We start from the raw sequence: 13,102 nt of genomic DNA on the forward strand, positions 1-13,102 counted from the left end.
CCCTTTTCTCTTTTTCCATTCCCCATTCTGGATCCCCTCTTACCCTTTCTCTACTCCTCATCTGCCTATCACCTACCTCTGGCCCCTCCTCCTTTTCTTTCTGCCACGAGACACTGTCCTCTCCCATCAGATTTATTTAGCCTTTTCCATCTGTCAGCTCCCAGCTCCTCACTTCATGCCCCAGCCCCTGCCCTCCCCCTCACAGGCATCACCTATCACCTATCAGATTGCATTCTTTCCACTCCCCCATCTTTTCATTTTGGCTTCTTCCCCCTTCCTTTCCAGTCCCAGTGAAGAGTCTCTGCCTGAAATGTCAACTGTGTATTCCTCTTCACAGATGCTGCCAGACTAGCTGAGCTTCTCCAGCATTTTATGTTACTTTATCTCTCTGCTCTCATCCCATACTATCAAGGGGAAGAAGGTACAGGAGCCCGAAGACTCTGACTCACAAACAGCTTCTTCCCCTCTGCCATCAGATTTCTGAACATGAGCACTACTTCAATATTCTTCCTTTTGTACTATCATTTAGTTTTGTAACTTATAGTATTGGTATATCTTTGTATTGTACTGCTGAAAACCAACAAGTTTTATGACATATAAATCCAGTGGTAATAAATGTGATTCCCATTCTAAGCCTCTCAATTTTATAAACTGATATCAGTCTTCCCTCAGCCTTTACCACTCCAGATAAAACATCCCAAGCTTGCCCATCCTTTGCTTATAGCACATGCTCACTAATTAGGACAGAACTCTGCTAAACTTCTACTATATCCTCTCCTCAGGCTCCACATCCTTGCAGTAATGCAATGAAGCAAACTGAATGCAACATTCCAGGTGCAGCTTAACCAGAATTTTATAAAGCTGCAACGGCTGCTGCGTCTTGGGTGCACGGGCTTGGTGGCCCGCCATCACACGAGGAGATGGCGCCGGGGAAGAAAGACGAGGCTGCGGACCGGGGATGGTTGGCGGTGCTGAGGGCGGCGGCAGTGATGACCGACAGGAATGATTTCCGCAGGTGGGAGGGGATGGGGGAAACCAGTCGGCAGGGACACCATCTTCCTCTGCCAATAATCGGATCATCCTGGACTGCCTTTTCATCTATCCCCACCCTCTCATGTAACCCTTGTCCTTCCTCTACCCTCCCCATCCTCACACCCTCTCAATCCCTTTTCCATCTCCATAACCCCTGCCCTCTTCACCTACCCTCCAATTCTTACTATCCTTCCATTTCTTCCCCACCCTTCCTCATTTCATGTAAACTCCTTCATCTAGTCTGAACTTCCCCACCCCATATCCTCACCTTGTCCAATCTCCTCCTCCCTCACAAATCTCCTCGCACTTCTTTCATCTTCCCCATCCACCTTCCCGCCCTACCCATCCATCCTCCTCTCCCATTCATTTCTGTCTTCCACATTCCCCTGTCTCTCCCTCAGGCTCCACCCTTCCACCAAATCCTTGGTCCTTCTACCCCCTCTCTCACCTGCTCCCCCCAGTCTCCACTCTATTGAGTCTACTATGAACCGTGAATGGTCTTGGTCCAAAACGGCGACTGTTCTACTCTTTTCCGTGGATGCTGCCTGGCCTGCTGAGTTCCTCCAGCATTTTGTGTGTGTTGCTCCGGATGCCTTATGCTTTTTCCTTCTGTAACACCCCTGTGCACTGATTTTTATCATCTGCAATCAGTAGACATTGAACAAATTTAGACTGTTGCCCCTTTGCAGTTAAATTAGATCTTAGAACGGTACAACCTTTCAACACCACAATATTGTGCCAACTTTCTAACTTAGTGCAAGGATGTAAAGAAAGCTTTTAACACGTTGGTCTTCGTAAATCAAAGTATTGGGTACAAGACGTGGGATGTTATGATGAAGTTGAATAAGATATTGGTGAGGCCTAATGTGGAGTATGGTGTGCAGTTTTGGTCACCTACCAACAAGAAAGATGTAAATAAGGTTGAAAGAGTACAGAAAAATTTTACAAGGTTGTTGCCAGTTCTGAAGACCTGAGTTATACAGTGATACTACAACAAGAAGCCATGGGTTAAGGGTGAAAGGTGAAATGTTTAAGGGGAAACTTCTTCGCTCAAAGGGGGGTGGGAGTGTGGAACAAGCTGCCAGTGCAAGTGGTGCATGTAATTTAGATTTCAGCATTTAAGAGAAGTTTGGATAGCTACATGGATGGGAGGGGTATGGACATCCATGACCTGGGTGCAGGTCGATGGGACTAAACAGTTCAGTAGTTCTGCAAAGACTAGATGAACTGAAGGGCATGTTTCTAGGACTCAGTCAATCTAAATCTTCCCTCTTACACTACCCTCCATTTTTCCATCAGCAGAACAATTCCAGCTTATTCATTTCCTCTTTCCCAACAGGAACCTAATTGTAAACATTGGGCTCTTTGCTGTGGGAGTTTATATCGCCCGAAACCTTTCAGACATCGATCTAATGGCTCCTCAGCCCATTCAGTAGATGAGATCTCGGTAAGTTCTCCAGCTCTGCCGTCCCTCTGCAGTGTTAGCGATGGGCTGAGTAATGGTGAGAATCTCGTACTCTCAGTCACTTCACGCCACGGAAACCCGCATAAGCACTGGCCTGATGAGCCTATAAGGCTCAGGATATGAAATTTGTTTTTTGTTTGTGACAGCAGTACAGTGCAATACATAAAATTACTACAGTATGTGCAGGTCTTCGGCACCCTAGCTATATATTTGTGCCTAAGACTTTTGCACAGTACTGTACTTGATAACATGCAGTGAAATGTTGCATCAGTGACCGGTTCGGACTGAGGACGTGCTGGGGGCAGCCCGCAAGTGTTGCCATGTTTCTGCTATTGACATAACACACCTACAATCTACTAAACCTAACTCGTACGCCTTCGGGATGTGAGGAATCCAGAGCACCTGGATAAAACACGTGCAGTCACAAGGAGAATGTTCCAACTCCTAACAAACAGTGGCAGGAACTGAACCCCAATCGCTGGTGCTATCTTAAGTGTTACGCTAACCATGCTACACCAGAAATATTTACTTTACGAACATTAGTCCATTTTGCCTTCGTGGTGATCTGAAACATGGTGACAATCTGTGAAATTGAACTCAAGCTCAGATTGAACTTTCCACTGCTATATTTAACAATGTGTCCTATCCTTCCACACCTCCTCGCTCTCCGTACATTTCTTTGATTTTAGCTTGCATTGGCGATAATTGCGGCTGCCCACAGCACGTCCTCGGACTGCATCGGTCATTGACCCAAAGCACGTCTCCCTGTATGTTTCGGTGTATGTGTGATAAACGAAACTAATCTTTAAAACAGCTTTTGCATCCGTCTCTGTCTTGTTGCAATTAGATGTTCTTTTCCATCTACCCTGTAAAAAAAAAGAAAGCTGCAACATAATGTCCTGAGTCTTGAACTCATTGCCTCAGCCAATAAAAAGGCAAACAAAGCGTGTGCTTTCTTTACCACGGCATTGACTTGTGCAGCAATTTTCAGGGGGCTATGGGTAGAGACTTCCAAATTCCGTCTGTAACCCTCCGATGCTATTAAGGTTTCTGCCATTAACTGCATTCTTCCCCTTACAGTCAATCTGCTGAAGTACACCTCACACTTGCCGTGATTAATCTCTGTATGCCATTTCACCTGGTCAGACTCATTTCTCAACACTAGATCCAGTACAGCTCCTGCTCTAGTTGTATAATCCACATACTGTACTGCTTGCTTGAGGAAGCTCTCCTGATTGCACCCAATAAATTCTACCACATCTACCCCTTTTTGCACTAAAGAGATCAAACCCCCTTTTCGGGAAGCTGAAGTCACCCAATGTGAAAAACCTGTTGTTTTTGTACTTTTCCCCTAATCTGCCTGCATACCTGTTCCTCCATCTATTGGCAGCTATTGGGGAGCAATTCCTTTGGGTTTTCATGAGTTTGTAGATTGTTTAATAATTGTTTATTAAATTATTGCATAAGTATCAATAGAAGTGATTGTTAACTTATTCTAAACCACTCTGCCTTGGGCTACCTGCTATCAAAACACTCATTGCCTCATTTAATCCATCTCTTGTCTGGCTTTCTCTTTTCTATTTCCTCATAAATTTGATAATATTCAAAACCTGCTCACATGCTACCTTACTAAAAAGCTCCTTCCACATACCACTGGCTTACACTGGTACCTAATTAAACCAGTCTCTAATTTTAAAATTTTTATCCTTGTTTTTAAAATCAAGTTGTCATTTTCACTAAGCTTTGTAACTCTCATTCCTCCAATTCTTGGCCATCCCAGAATATATTTACTCCACCATTAGCAGTTTTAAGTTTAGAAAGTAAGGTACCAACTTTCCCAGCCCTCTTTTTTTAATAAAGAGTTCAAGACTAATTTCTTTGACCAACATTTTGATCAATTGCTCTATTGTTCCTCACATGGTTCACTAACAGATTATGTTTGGTAATAATCCTGTGAAATAGAATTTTTTTGCTGTGGTAAGTGCACTACATAAACAGAAATGTGTAGATGGTGTTACTTGTCATTTTTATCTTTCTATTTGAGCTCTTCCTATATCATTAATTTGTATTTAATTTTAATTCACATTTGAATTTCTCAAGCACGCATCAGTTCATAAATATAATGTGTGTATGTATATATGCATGTGTGTGTACATGCCTGTTGTCTGTGTGTTCATTCTGGTTAAAATCAGTTTGAACTGCAGCAATTCATTTTAAAATGTATTCAAACTCCCTTGTCAAACTCCAACAAATCATTATCTCGGTATTATTTTTATTTGCACGGATGGTCTTCTTTCATCAGTCTTTAACTATTTAAGTACAGTTTTTCATAAAATTCTACCGTATTTCTTTTCCCTGTAAATGCCTGCAAGAAAATGAATCTCATGGTAACATATGCATACTTTGATAATAAATTTACTTTGAACTATGTGAAGCTATTTAAATTGAAATGGTGTGATCAATTTAAAGATGTATTAATAGCAAAAATAAATTACCTAATGCCTGTTAGATAGGTAAATAACCGGTCCGACAGTCCTGATCAAAAAACTACAGAACCTGGTCTCTGTACCTCCCTCTGTAACTGGATCCTCATCTTCCTAACTGGAAGACCACAATCTATGTTGATTGGTAATAACTTCTCTTCCTTGTTGATGATCAATACCGACCCACCTCAGGGGTGTCAGCTTAGTCTATTGCTCTACTATCTCTACGCCCATGACTGTGTGGCTAGGCATAGCTCATATGCCAATTATAAATTTGCTGATGATACAACCATTGTTGGCAGAATCTCAGATGGAGAGGAGAAGGGGTACAAGAGTGAGATATACCAGCTAGGTGAGTGGTGCCGCAGTAACAACCTTTCACTCAATGTCAGTAAAACCGAAGAGCTGATGGTGGATCTCAGAAAGGTAAGAGGAAATATAAACCAGTTGTCATAGAGGGATCAGAAATGGAGAATGTGGGCAATTTCAAGTTCCTAGGTATCAAGAGCTCTGAGGATATAACCTGGTCCCAACATATTGATGCAGTTAAAAGAAGGCAAGACAGCAGCTATATTTCATAAGGAGTTTGAGGAGATTTGGTTTGTCACCTAAAATACTTGTAAACTTCTACAGAAGTACCGTGAAAAGCATTCTGATAGGCTGCAACACCATCTCACTGTCTGGTATGGGTGGGGGGGGGGGGGCATATGAAGTACAGAAAGTTGTAAAATTAGTCAGCTCCATCATAGGTCCTAGTCTCCATAGCATCCAAGACATCTTCAACAAGCGGTGCCTCAGAAAGTCGACATCTATTATTAAGGACCCGCATCACCCAGGACATGCCCTCTTCTCATTGATACCATCAGCAGGGAGATACAGAAGCATGAAGGCACGCACTCAGCAATTCAGGAGCAGCTTCTTCCCCTCTGTCATCCAATTTCTGAATGGACATTGAACCCATGAACACTATTTCACTTTTTTCTGCTTTTGCACTATTTTTAAATTTAACTATTCAATATACATATATATTCTTAATGTAATTCGTTTATTTATTATTTATTTTTCTATACTATCATGCATTGCATTGTACTTCTGCTGTGGAGTTAGCAAATTTCACGACATATGCCGGTGATGTTAAACCACCTCTTCTCACCTGAATTTGTTTATGTCATGTTAACTTCAAGAGATTGAAATGTGAAGTTTACTCCTAAAAAACCATGCGGAGCACAATCAAAAAGCCAGCATGAGAAACAATGCATCAAAATAATGCATCCATTCCCTACTGCCTTCCACCATTCAGCCCATCTAAACCATACCAATTTCAGGGTATTCCCATCAGTACCATCTCCTAGCTAAATTCCCTATGATTTATTTTCTCTCACGTTCTCATCATTATCCCACTGATTCTCCTACCAACTATACTGGGGGTAATTACCGGGGCCAATTAGCCTATCCATGTATCTTTTGTAACGTGCAAGGAAATTGGAGAACTATGGGAAATCCAGAATCACAGCAAAGCACAGCATTGAACACAGGTCTCCAGTGTGAAGCAGCAGCTCCAATAACTGTGCCTGCTGCATAGTGCCCCACTGTCCTAAAAGACTCATGTCATCTATCATAGCTCCATTTTTGCCAGGATCACAGAGTCCACCTTCTCAACCAAAGACCACTTGATCACAACTCATTTTAAAAACCACTCACGATAATGCCAAGTTCCTTCTAACTAAGCAAAGATTGTTACATTTACATTTTCTGTTTTTCCCATCTTAATCACAAGTGAGGCTTCCGGATTTCACAGATAGGCAACAAGCACTTTCTGAAAATTCTTAAGTATTGTAAGTAGTTTGCTTTAAATACTGGTTATTTCCCAAAATGGGTTTCCCAAACGTTTTCAAAAGTTACAATGGTTGGGAAACTCCAAATGTTCAGCTGTTCAAATGTGAGCGAGTAAGATACAGACATCTGACAATTTTCTGAAGTAAAGAACAATACAAATGCACGTGCCTAGGAATTCCTCCTCCAGTTAGTGACAGAAAGTCCACTGTGAAACCATATCAGTGCACTAGAGGCACAGGAGACTGTCGGTGCTGAAATCTGGAGCAGCGCACAAAGAAATTGGATGCACCTATACCCTGCCAATTCAGCTCCACCCTTCTTTCCATCTTTTTATACTTTTCCCCTCTGGCTTACAATCCAGATGAAGGGTCTCAACCACTTTCTTCCAAAAATGCTGCCTGACTGCTGAGTTCCTCCAATGCTTTGTGGGCTGTTTTACGTCAGTACTGTATACCATCATAAAACTCATTTTATGGAATGTTATGTTGAAGATGATTAGGACATCGATGAGGCCTAATTTGGAGTACCATGTTCCATTTTGGTCACCAACATACAGGATATACGCAAATAAGGTTGAAAGAGTACATAGAAGATTTACAAGGATGTTGCTGGGTTATAAGGAAAGATTAAATAGGTTACCACTTTATTCACTGGGACTGAGAAGACTGAGAGGAGATTTGATAGAGGTGTACAAAATTATGAGGGGTATAGATAGGGCAAATGCAAGCAGGCTATTTCAATTGAGGGTGGATGGGACTACAACTAGTTGGATGGATTAAGGGTGAAAGGTGAAAAGTTTAAGGGGAATTTGAGGAGAAACTTCTTCACTCAGGCAGTCATGAGAGTGTGGAATAAGCTGCTAGCACAAGTGGTGCATGCAGGCATAATTTCAATATTTAAGAGAAGTTTGGACAGGTACATCAATGGGAGGGGTATGGAGGTCTATGGTCCTGGTGCAGGTTGATGGGAGTAAGCAGTTTAGATGGATTACACAGACTAGATGAGCTGAAGGGTCTGTTTCTGTGCTGTACTTTTTTAAAAAAAACTATGACATTGAAAGTATGGTACAGAAAGTTATTTTAATAGTAAATTCAGGATAAACATATGCATAATGTTAGTTTTTTTGCATGTTCTCAACTTAAGTTTCCACTTTTTTGCCTGTTCATTTTCTATCTTGCTAAGCCAAAAGAGCATATTTAAACAAGATCCAGAGCACATGAAGAAAAGAATTTGAGAAGTGGCAGATGCCTCATAACATGACCCAGACCAGATTATCTACCTCTTTATCTAAATTGCCTGAAGCACACTAAACAACTTCTTAAAAACTGGATTGAGAGAAGCAGTTTAGTGAGATGGGATACAGTGAATTAACTAACCAAGGCACCACCTACTGCTACACACTGCACCATCAGCAAATATTCGGCTCATTAAAAACTATTATGAAAATAAATTTCTTTACCTTCCACATCAGAGTGATATTTGACTGATTGGTCAAGGGATCACTATCAATATATCGCCAAAAGTCAGGCCCTGTGGTTGGTTCTGCAGAAGAAATTGTTAAAACAGCATTTACATTTTTAATATAGAAGAATACAAGTAATTCTCAAAATATGATATTATCCAACTGCTTGAACTATAGACATTTAATAAAGAAAAGTAGCAAGACTAACAAGCACAGGAAACATTAATTAGTCAGCATGATCAGCCCAAAAGAGAGAGAGATTAATGCCTCAGGTGCATTACTGCAGTAACAGTCACATAGAACAAGTTAATTTTGTAATTACACAAAATGTCATATAGCTATATGTGCACCAGCAATCACAGACATTAGGCTTTTTAACAACTCATTCCACAAGACTGCTATAGCACAATATGAATCAAAGACAATTTGACAAAACTTTTCTTTGGGTTTAAGGGCTTTATGCCAGTGCCTCAACCTGAAAAGAACATAGGATTTTATAGCACTCATTACTATTATTACATTAAATACATTATACATTGGGTGCAGACTCAAAATTCCAGCTAGAGCACTAAATGTTTCAGCAATAACTTGCTACTAAAATTGAGTAGGAAAAAATTCCTCAGTTCATTTGAGATTAGGTGCTAACAACAGTTGATTTAGTCTGCTATAAATGCAGCAAACTTAGATGTTGGCAATGGGTGTACATGAGGAAAAACTCCCAATCCCTGCCCAAGAATTTTCCAAATTAACCATCAAGAATATTTGTAACTTAAGTGTAGAAAGGCATTAGTCCAGTTACAAACTGCTGCAAAAGTCATTACTTGGTAAAGTGTCACTTTGATAAACTATTTTTAAAAATTGGTAATATATCATTACTTTTGTTTTACACATTGAATAATTTCTAACAGAATGACTTTTACAGTTGTCATCCCCCCTAAATAACTGTTTTTACACAGAACAAATTTGTATTGAATGCTCAAAAATAAAACATGTACTTTATACAGTTCTTGTGTCCTAACCATGTTCTAACCTTTCTCAGGTGTGAATATCAGCATGTTACCCTTCAAAGAAAATTGCCAGCTGTTATTTATTAGGACTTGTTGGCACTAATTGGGAAATTGGGAAAAGCTCCACCTATTGAAGTGTTTGGGATTGTGACCAGCAATGAAACCATGTAAAACCATAATCTTCTTTCACTGTTCGGTATAGTTAAGAGACCTGTAGTTGTGTCTAAAGATGAGGCACAAGTGTGAACCAGAGATGGGAGAGCATAAATGAAAGAGGAAACAAAAATGGAAGTAAGAAAATGTATAAGTAATTTGAATAACATCCTTTGTAAAAACATCTTTTTGAAGTTCAATGACATTGATACATCAAATATAACCTTACAACTTATTTTTCTATTAATCTATTTTTCACAGAATTATTTAATGAAGTTTCACAGAAACTTTATTGGTTATTTATTAGTTGAAAGCTAGACGAAAATATTACCCTGGATATCTGCAAGATTTGTATTCACTAAACTGCTCCATTCGCTTTGGTATCCAGGTCCTTCAAACCTCATACAGCGTACACGGGCAACATATATCGCACAAGGATCAGCTACTTCAGTGATGATAAATGTCTCATTGACAGTAAATAAAGTCTGCAAAGAGAAACTGCAATAATAAGAACTGCACAAGCAATCAGAAAAGAAATGCATTTCATAATTTGCTCTAGTAAACAATGGGAAGAACAGAGATGCATAAGGGTCTTAGCGGACATTGACATGTATCAGAAGGCTCCACATATATCCCATTGTCAGTGATGACAGGGTCCAACATGCACAGTTAATGACAAATCTGAAGCATTCACAACCATGTTCAGTCAGAAATGTCAGCTAATGACTCATTCACCTTTGTCCCCTGATCTTCACCAGCATAGAAGCCAGCCTTCAACCAGTTGAATGCACTCCACACAGATATGAGCACAGGGTGCAGCCAAGACTGTTGGACCACAAAACCTCACATCTGATTATATAATGAAATGAAGGTCATGATAGAAGCAGATCATAAGTTAATTTTATATTTTGAACAACAAAGACTTTATCCTTCCATACTCAAGACCACTTCTTCAGAAAACAGCCTTCTCAGGTATTTCCTTATATTACTGATCTTTGCTGACCAAATCCTTTCTGCACATATTGAAATTGTCACTGCAGGTGGCCTTGATCTCATCTCATCTACATCTACCAGCGACCATCTGGAGCCAAGACCACACCAATGATCAACTGGCTTCAAACCTAGGTCCTTGCTAGATCCACCCGACTCCTGATTTCCTTCTATTGTCTTCAACCCAAACACCATTTTCTTGCCCCTCCCACTCATGCTTACTTTCTCCATTCTTGGCTGGATGCGGTCTCCACTCTGCAGCCATCACAACTTGCTCCCACCTCCATCATCTTGACACAATGCCTCATTTAACAAGGAGAAAAGAGATTCAGAGAAGAATTAAAAATTAATGCTGAGCCCATGTCACTAGTTCCTTTGGATTTAGGAAGAGGTAGAAAATACAAAGTACTTTAGACTCAGCTGGAAGGATGATTCGCATAATCATCATATTGAAGGAGGCCAACGTGAACAACATGTCCACTATGATAAGGCAATGCCCACTCCAATGGGTAGATCATGTCATCTGGATGCCTAACTCACATCTCCCCAAATGAATCCTTTATTCCCTTTTAAACAAATGTCAATGAATCCCTGGTGGACAAAGGAAATATAACATCAAAATCAGCCTGAAGAAATTCAACATTAGATCGAAACTGGGAAGACATTGCACTCAAAGATACGCTTGGAGGAAATCTGTTCAAGAGGAAGTGATGCTACATGACTGACCTCAACTGTGCCACTGGGAACGAGTAGCATCTGCAAAGGGAGAGACTGAACAACCAAAAGACCCAACCACTGACCACTTACACTTGCCGAACCTGCACCAGAATGCATGAATTCCAGATCAACCTCTACAGCCACATGAGGAGCCATGAATAGACAGCCCCTTAAGAGAACACCATACTCTGATCACACAACCTCTGCTACTACTGCACTTACAGACACAGGGCTGAATGCACTTTTGCAAAATCGGACCTCACTGTGGTCATTTAGTGCTAGGAACATTGCAACGATTTAAGGGCGGCCCTTCCCAACAGCAACTAACTGCAACCAAAAAGCACTTAAATAAGCCCCTGCTCCTGAACTAACATACATATAGTGCAATGCCATTTTCTGCCGTCCTTTCAGGTTCTGAACCCTCACCCATCAGGCTATTGAACCAGAGGGGATGACTTCATTCAACTTCATTTGTCCCATCACTGAACTACTCCCACAACCTATTGACTCACTTTCAAGGACTCTTCATCTCATATTCTCATTATTTATTGTTTATATATTATTTTTTTCTTATTTTCTCTTTTGTATTTGCACATCGGTTGTTTGTCCATCCTGTTGGGTGCATGTTTTCATTGATTCTATTATGTTTCTTGGATTTGCTGTGTATGCTTGTAACAAAATAAATCTTGGGGTTGTGAATGGTGACACACATGTACTTTAATAATAAATTTACTTTTGAACTTTTTGAAATATCCTGATCCCACTTTGCTATCAAAAATGGACGCAAATGAATTTCCAGGCCAACATGTTCTGCACTCAAGACAGGGGTTAGTTTTAAAATAATAGTTTCATTTCTAATCCTATGTGTGGGTAGCAGTAACTGCAGTGGAAGTAATTGTATCACAAAAATTCAGATAAAAATAAACCACTTAAGCTTTTCTATTTCAGTTCATATCATCATATGAGCTCTTCAATGAGATTATTTTGTTGCACTCACTCCCACTCAACCATTTATTTCCACATCACTGATGGCAACCTATCCAATACCCTCCAGAAATCAGCTCATAAGAAAATTGCAACATTTTAAAAAATGTTTACAACTTGAGACTTTTCCACAACTGCAATGGTTCAATGTATTTCTAGATGGTAAAGTGAAATGTAAAATTTGACTGCACACAAACCTGGTGGAACAGAAGTAAATACTGAATTTCTACCCAGAAGGATGAAGAAACAGCAACTTGGTGGTGTGTTCTAGGCCCAGAGTGATTCGCCACGATGGAGCCCAGGTCCTAATGACAGGTACGATCTACTGTTCAGTCAATTTAAATGCCAGACAATATAGACTTCTCTCCATAACGTTGAGGCTGTGAGCTTGCCCCTAGCTGCTGTGCTTCGTGTCTGCCAAACTTTGTGATGACTTGCCCAGCTAACATGATAAACTGAATCCAAGGCTTTGGACCTACTCCAGGCTGCTCCAGGGATTTGGATCTAAGGACTCAATTTGGTTTGGAATGCATGCTCCCTATCCTTACCCTTCATGATCTTATACACTTCCATAAGGCCATCACTCAACCTCCTATATTCTAAGGAATAAAGTCTTAACCTGCCCAACATTTCCCTATAAATCAGATCCTCAAGTCCTGGCAACATTTTCAGAAACCATTTCTGCACATCCTAGCTTAACGAAGTTCTTCCTATAACAGGATGACCAATAGTGCACACAATACTCCAACTGCAGTCTCACCAACATTTTATACAACTGCAACATTATACTCAATATCTGAATGATGAAAGCTTGCATGCCAGACACCTTCTTCACCACCCTGTCTCTCGGTGATCTCACTTTTAGCTAACTGTGTATTCATACTTTTATGTTCCTCTTTTCCACAGCACTTCTCAGGGTGCAACCAGTCTACAAGTCCTTCTTGGTTTGACTTTCCAAAGTGTAACATTTCAC

The 13,102-nt window shown here is 40.4% G+C and overlaps 1 protein-coding gene across 1 annotated transcript in view; it reads right to left on the bottom strand.

Moving 5' to 3' along the window:
- lepr (leptin receptor) overlaps positions 1-13,102 on the bottom strand; it is a 127,761-nt gene that overhangs the window by 34,155 nt on the left and 80,504 nt on the right. Inside the window, exons 12-13 of the mRNA XM_059984384.1 lie at positions 9,770-9,923; positions 8,276-8,358 (exon numbers count right to left, since the gene is read on the bottom strand). Coding sequence (XP_059840367.1) covers positions 8,276-8,358; positions 9,770-9,923 — 237 coding nt within the window. The remainder of the gene's footprint in view (positions 1-8,275; positions 8,359-9,769; positions 9,924-13,102) is intronic.

This window comes from Hypanus sabinus, chromosome 11, assembly GCF_030144855.1.
Source record: "Hypanus sabinus isolate sHypSab1 chromosome 11, sHypSab1.hap1, whole genome shotgun sequence".
Lineage (NCBI taxonomy): Eukaryota > Metazoa > Chordata > Chondrichthyes > Myliobatiformes > Dasyatidae > Hypanus > Hypanus sabinus.